Source organism: Panthera tigris, chromosome A1, assembly GCF_018350195.1.
Source record: "Panthera tigris isolate Pti1 chromosome A1, P.tigris_Pti1_mat1.1, whole genome shotgun sequence".
NCBI lineage: Eukaryota > Metazoa > Chordata > Mammalia > Carnivora > Felidae > Panthera > Panthera tigris.
Genome location: NC_056660.1, coordinates 176,966,053 through 176,973,385, shown reverse-complemented (window position 1 = coordinate 176,973,385; position 7,333 = coordinate 176,966,053). Strand labels below are relative to the sequence as shown.

The 7,333-nt window shown below is 48.3% G+C and overlaps 1 protein-coding gene across 1 annotated transcript in view; it reads left to right on the top strand.

Annotated features, from left to right (window-relative positions):
- The first annotated feature begins 6,638 nt into the window (after positions 1 to 6,638).
- The window catches only part of FGF18 (fibroblast growth factor 18), a 32,059-nt gene continuing 31,364 nt past the window's right edge, over positions 6,639 to 7,333 (top strand). The window contains exons 1-2 of the mRNA XM_042959814.1: positions 6,639 to 6,689; positions 6,863 to 6,899. Of these exons, the coding sequence (XP_042815748.1) occupies positions 6,658 to 6,689; positions 6,863 to 6,899 (69 nt within the window). The 5' untranslated portion in view covers positions 6,639 to 6,657. The remainder of the gene's footprint in view (positions 6,690 to 6,862; positions 6,900 to 7,333) is intronic.

The window sequence follows — 7,333 nt, the reverse complement described above, 5'->3', positions numbered from 1 at the left end:
GAGAATTCATTTTTAAGATTGTTGTTGGTTTTCTAAAGTTTTAGGTCTTATTCTGGGCCCTGGGTAAACTGGGTCTGTCCTCCAGAGACTTTTCCAGTTTGGGGCCATTTTCTTGGGAGATTTCAGTCTCTTGCTTAACTTCTATCCGTTCTTAGGCCTTCTGTTTGGTTCTCTTGGATGTTTTTCCTCATTCCTTTCTGTTTAAACTTTAGGAGAAGAGACTATTTTATGTCATCAAAATTGTGTTTTATTTTTTTAACTTCCAAATGCTCTTCCTTGGTGTTTGGGGACATAGTATCTGAAGTCTGAAGAAACTCTTTTCACCCCATGCATTGTTTACTCATTTTTTTTCACCTCTCAGTCTTTTTTATATTGATTAGGAGGATTGCTCTTGCTCATCAGGCTGCAGTTGCAGATATTTTGATGGGATGAACAGATACCACCAGCCTTTTAATTTCTTGAGTATTTTTGGTACAGTAACCTTATTTTGGGAGGTGGGGAAAAGGTTGGTGCAGTACTGTCTTTCTAATCCCAGTTGCCAGGAGTTAGGTGCTTCTTCTAGTCGTTTACTTCAGGTTTTGTTTTTCTTCATTGAGTGTTCCATTTCCTCGCTCCAGGAGGTCTATCCTTGTAGTTTCTCATTTTATACCATTGTTAATGGAGACTCCAATGGAAATGGTGAATGTTCATTGTTCTTCATTTCACTGAACAGTGCCTTTGGCTTAAAGGATGTTTATATTAATGTTTAAAAGATCATTAAGTTGATAGAATTCCAAAACAAGCTACACATGACTTTAAAACTTACTGGTGTAAAATAGTGCTACCGTGAGTTAAATACATTAGAGTTGTCGTTCCTTTCCTAGGTAGTGATTTACATTGCAGAATGTGATGATATGGGAGTATATTAGGTAATTAGTTACTTAAACTGTTCAAAAGTAGAAGTGTACTTTTGCATTATGTCTCCAAAATGTAGGTCTGATTTGTTTATTTGAGTAGCTTTGTGTAGAAGTTAACACTTGGGTTTATTATTTCATGGGTACGGATGTAGCAGGAAAATCAAAAGCACTACTCCCCATTCTTAGGGTTGGCCTTACTGGTGACCCTGTACCCTGTTCTTGCTCATAAGATAAAACTAATCAAATCCATCTTCAGTAAAGATTCCAGGTATGTCATGTGCCTCAAAAGTCACTAATAGTGCTTGGTTCTAGACCTCAGCCAACTAAATAAGGTAAGGCTTATGACTAGAAATTCCTCCTTTTCAAGGAGTGCAAATTATTAAGTGACATTGGCCGTACTTAGATCAATATTGGTTTAATTGCTAAAAACAAATGAGGTACTTTGAGAAAACTAAAGTTTTAAAGCATATTTAGCTTTTAAAAATTAGTTTTATGTTAGAGCACCAGCTGGGCAGAGAGGCGAAGGGGGAGAGAGAATCTCAAGCAGACTCCATGTCCAGCATGCAGCCCAACATATGGGGCTCAGTCATGACCTGAGATGAAATCACGAGGTGCTTAACTGAGCCACCCAGGCACTCCACATTTTTAGTTTTCTAAGATAAATAGGAAAAAAACAATTATTTTTCTTTGTCCCTAATACTAATCTTTTTTGATTCATAGTAGAGGGACCTGTAAGAGAAGCTGCTTTGTTCTTAATTTTGAGAATTTATGGATTTGCCAGGAGTAATACTTTTTATATTTAGTACTTTTTGATGGAATAATTCTGGAGTAATACTTTTTATATTTAGTACTTTTTGATGGAATAATTCTATTTCCCTTCCTTAGGCCAGTCTGCTGAATATGAATGTTTAATGGCTTAGTTCTTAGCAATACCATTCACTGTTCTGCAGACATTTCTTTTAAAATACCCACTTTTATTGTTTCCCTTTGTTCCTGACTTCGAAAAACAGATATTTTAATGTTTTATTCTTTTCACTTACCAATTTTCAGAATGATGGGTTGATGTTCTGGTAACCTCTGGAAGTGTATTGAGTTTTAAGTATCCTGAAATCCTGTATTGGTATTTCACTGTAACTTTTTTGGCTGACAACCACTAGCTTAATGAGGGGAGAGAAAATGTCTAGGGTGTGGGGCTTTTTGAAACTGTCCAAGAAAAGTTGAGGGTCACATGCACTGATGCTCTGAATCAAAGGTAGTGATCTGGGCTCTGGAGATAAAGGGGTTAAAATTTTTTATTTTGTTGAGTTTTTTAATTCCAGTATAGTTAACAGTAAAGGGTTAATGTTATTTCAGAAAGTCTAAGGCTACCTTCCAGCCAGTTCTTGCCAAAGAGCCAGTTGCTGCTCCCTGACTCATGAATTTGGCAGTTAGAGGTCCTGTTTAATGCTGTGAAAGTTCTAAGTGCTGGTTTTGAGAAAATTGTTGAGGCTTATCTGTGTTAAGGGTCTGCTCTTAACCAAACTACTTGATGCTGTTGAAGGCTTGAGGCTCTGTCCTGGGTTCTTAGGCTGGAGGTTCTCCCATCTGTCTCCAAAATACTTTATTTTAGTCTTATGTTGGGGAGAAGTGGGAAAAAAAATGTCGGATGTTAATTTACTTTCACTCTTGAAAAAGAGATGGGAGGAATCTAAAATAATTAAATGTATACTGTGTACCAAAGTTCTAAGTGTTTAGGATTAGTAAGTAAGCAAAACAGTTAACTGTCCTGTAGGACTTAACATCCCATTGTACTAGCAGTCAATACACATTCTCAACTCCCTTTAAATTTTCAGTTCTGCGGAAGACAACAAGGGGGTATTACTGGCTTATTACAGCTGGGAACTGAATTAGCACACAGCCATGTAGCCCAAACTGTAGTGGCCTGCATTGGCCTCCCTCACTGCCACAATTGGAACATTCCAACTCATTATCACCTACAGTAACCTTTTGAAAAAATGGATTTTGACCCTTCGTTTTAAAGCCTTTGACAGACTAATTGCATGTCCACACTGGTGAGTACTACTTGGCAATAAGAATGAACAACTGACCATCATCAATGGATGAGGATGAATCTCAACATGAGAGCAAGAGGCCAGACACAAAATCGCACATAATACATGGTTCAGTTTATGTTACACTAGAATCTAGTACCAACAAATGTTAAATTGGGACCAGTGATGGGTGTGGGGAGCCTATGCTTCAGGTTTTTGTTTTGTTTATATTTTGAGAGGAGGGACAGGGAGGGGGAATCCCAGCAGGCTTCACACAGTCCAGCACAGAACCGGATGCAGGGGCGGGGCTTGAACTCAAGAACCTTGAGACCATGACCTGAAGTAAAATTGAGATGCTTGACCGATGCTTAACTGACAGCCATACAGGTACCCCCAGAAAGGTGTTGACATACATACATTTTCCAAACTCACACTTAAAACATACGCACTTAAGAATTGTACATAAATAGTGGCTTTAAAAAAAAAAAAGGCTTTTGGGTATGTATTGGCCTCAGAGCCTACAAGTCATGATTGAGCATTTGCCTGTTTTTACCCTCAACTCTTGCCACTCACCCCTGGCTTAGTCCTTCCTGTCACCTAGCCTTTTTCTCCTTGCAGGCACTTGATGTCTTTTGCTTGGAATATTCCTTTGCATGGCTGGTTCTCCCCACCTTTGTGTCTTAGCCCAAGTATTACCTAGAAGTGTTTTCTTTACCACTGGTTTTCTTCAAAGCCCTGATAACAAGCTAGAATTTCTCTCTTAACTTGCTCATTGCCCATCTTCCCTAGAAGTGAAGTGGCTTTTTATTGTTATTTTTTTATTACTTTTAAGTTTATTTTGGGGAGGGGAGCAGAGAAGGAGAGAGAATCCCAGGCAGGCTCTGTGCTGTCAGTGTAGAGCCTGATGTGGGGCTTGATCCCACCAACCGTGAGAGCTTCACCTGAACCAAAAAATCAGGAGTCAGATGTTTAACAGACTGAGCCACTCAGGTGCCCCCAATGAAGTGGCTTTTTCAGGACAAGAACTTGTCTTTCTTCCCCCATGGCCTGACAGCAGGATCTCCATAAATGGTGATTGAATGAATTGATAAGTGACTACCAAATTAGTATTACATATTAAGTGCTATATGAACATGTCAAATTGAGATAGGAAAACCTCATAAAAGATTCACGTATGGAGTAAGAAAAGTATGAACACTAGATTTGAGGTGTAAATCTGGAGTCAAGACCTTCTGGTTAGACACCTCTTCAACTGTAAGTTGAGAATGATACTACCTACTTCATGAAATCATAAGTGAAAATCTGAGAATCATAATTACAATTACTAATAACAGCTAAAACCTTTGGAGCCTTCATTATGTGCCAGACTCTGACCTCATTCAGTAACTGGAAACAACTCGGGTTGTTACTGTTCTTAGCCATAGTTTGTAGATGAAGCAGAGTCTCAGACTGTTACTTGCTGGAATTTATAAGTAAATGTTGGAGGCAATATTCAAATCCAGGATTTCTGACTTTTGAGTTGATGCTCTTATTCAGGACTGTTCTCTTGACTGGACCTTTTGGGTCAGCCTTAACTTGGGTGATATTTGTGCAGTTGAAAGACATACTTTATCTGAACATTGGAAAAAGTTGCAAGCATTTTACGTAGAACACAGTTATGTATGCATTCCATTTAAAAGTAACTAATAATAGTATAGCAAGATCAGTCCTTGCAATGAGAATGTCTAAATTGAGTCCAGTGCTTCACACAGGGACCTTTTCATCACCCAGTACCCAGTTTTCAAAAGGTTTTCTGCTCTTGTGTCCAATGCTGAAATAGAGGCTGCCTGTTTAAGAGCCTCAGCTTTAAAAGGAACTTAAAACAGCTTGCAGAGAGGACTGATACTTGGAACAGTTGAAATTTCGTATTCCGTAACTGAGAAATAGCGCTGTTTGACAGCAGCTACTTCAGTTTATGCTCTAGTGAAATGAAGGCTGTCAGCTGCCGCCAAGGACACAGGAGGGATCTAGCCCAGATAGCATGGATTTCTGAATTTTGCTTTTTGAGTTTGTTCTTCAGTGTCCTTCCCACTATGACCTCTTTCCCTTAGCATCAGGAAGCCTGCCACTAGAAACTTCACTAGAGAGTGAGGCAGTTGCACATGACAAGAACACCTACAATTCTGAAGTTTGTGGGAAGGACGGGAGTGACGCCTCTGAAGTGGGGAGAGGCGGTGAGAAGAGATGTCCTCATTGTTGACCTGGTTAGAAAAGAACTAAATCGCTTAGTGTGCAAACGGAAGCAAGTCTCAGCCAGGTGGCGGGAGGAGGGCCTGGAGTGGTCGCTGACCAGAGTCCTGCTGGCTGCTTCCTGTAGCCCTCTTGGGCGGGATTGCAGCGACACTTCAGTGCCGCTAGGTGGCAGCCGCGCGTTTCCAAAGCAGGCTTGTCTACCCGGGAGCCCAGCTGGGAGCGGGAGAAGCGACCCGAGAGTCCTGGAAGGGGTTGAGGGGGAGAGAAATCCTGGAGACCCCCTTTCCCGCAGGGGCAAGGACGGAGAGATACGAAGGGGTCTCACTTAAGAGTGCCAGCCATCCGAGTAGGCATCTGGGGCACGCTACGTTCCTGCGTGGACTCACAGGGCGGGTAAAAACGAACCCTCTTAAGCGGTGCCGCCCCGGGGGCTGGGCCTGACCCGCCCCCTCCTGGCTCCCCACTCCTGCGCTAAAGGGTGTGAGTGAGTGCTAGTAGCGAATGTGGGCGAGTGAGGACGCCCTGCACCTAACTGCGTTCTTGGGGACCGCAGCCTTCCCAATTCCGGCAGGATTTGCGCCGCGGCGCGGGTCATTGCGCCCGGGCGCAGAGCTCCGACGGCTTCCAGCGTTCACCAGCTCCAGCCTCGCGGGCTCTGCCCCTCGCCGGTCCTGTCGCCGAGAGTCTGAGCGCCTCCCTCCAACCCGGAGCCGCCAGGAGAAGGCGGAGGCAGTGGAGAGGCCGCGGCAGGCAGGCAAGCAGGCTGGGCCGCCTTTGATGTGGGCGCGGCGCACCCAGCCGAGCTGAGCGCCCGTCCGGCCGCGCCCCGAGGGGGGAGCCCCCGGGCCCCGCATCCTCATTGTGCCGACTCGGGCCCGGGCCCGCCCCCGGCCCCCCGCCCCCTCGCCGCCCGCGCGTAGAAAACGCCCCGGCCGCCGCCAGTGGTGGGAGGCGGCGATGCGCACGGCCGGAGAGACGCGGAGGAGGAGACATGAGCCGGCGGGCGCCCAGACGGTGCGGCCGTGACGCGTTCCTGCTGCAGCCGCGCGCCCCGGCCCTGGAGCGCTGACCTCTGGCCCCGCACCGCCCCGCGCCCCGGCCGGAGAGCGCGCCCCAGCTTCCAGCCCCGCCGCGCATGCTGCCCCCGGAGTGAACCGAGCAGCCAGCCTCCCGCAGACGCCCGGACAGACGGACCGTCAGCAGTGAGCAAGCTTCCCCGCACCAGCCGGGCGCCTCTTGCACAGCGGCGGCCACCCCGTAGCCCCCGCGCCAGCCCGGAGGGCGCAGCGCTCGGGAGGAGCCGCGCGGGGCGCTGATGCCGCAGGGCGCGCCGCGGAGCGCCCCGGAGCAGCAGAGTCTGCAGCAGCAGCAGCCGGCGAGGAGGGAGCAGCAGCAGCGGCGGCGGCGGCGGCGGCGGCGGCGGAGGCGCCCGGTCCCGGCCGCGCGGAGCGGACATGTGCAGGCTGGGCTAGGAGCCGCCGCCTCCCCCCCGCCCAGCGATGTATTCAGCGCCCTCCGCCTGCACTTGCCTGTAAGCGCCCGCGCGCGGGGCTGCCTACCCTGCCTTGCCGTCTGTCCGTGTGCCTGTGACTCTGTCTGCCCGCCCGGCCGTTCGTCTGACTTTCCGACTGCGTATCGGTCTGTCTGTCCGCGCGCCCCCCTCCCTCAAGTCCCACTGACCACCTCTCCATCTCTCTCCCGCAGGTGTTTACACTTCCTGCTGCTGTGCTTCCAGGTACAGGTATGTGGGATCCTGACTCTGACCTCCCCCTGCCCCTGCCTCTCGGTACAGGTCGACCCCCCTTCCCCGGGCCGCGCCCCCTCCTTGTGCCCCACCCCTACTGGGCGCAGAGCCCAGTGCACCTGTTCCCAGGGCGCCAAAGGGCGGCTCCGCGCGCGCCCTGCGCCGGCGGGGGACCAGCCAAGGGCAAGGGGCTGTGCTGCAGGGCTCAGACTGGCGCGGCCCCTGTCGGCCTCGGCTGGGAAGAGATCCCCGGAACCAGCGGACTCACCCGCTGCAATGTGCCCTGCTCCAAGCCCCCTGCCCACAATCGGCGAGGAGTTGGGACCTGGGCATTTTTTCTGCCAACCGTCCTTAATATCTCCGCTCGCTCTTCCAAACAAAAAAGCTCCTTTCAGCCGAATGGATTTTGAGTCCAGGGAGAAAGCTTCAGT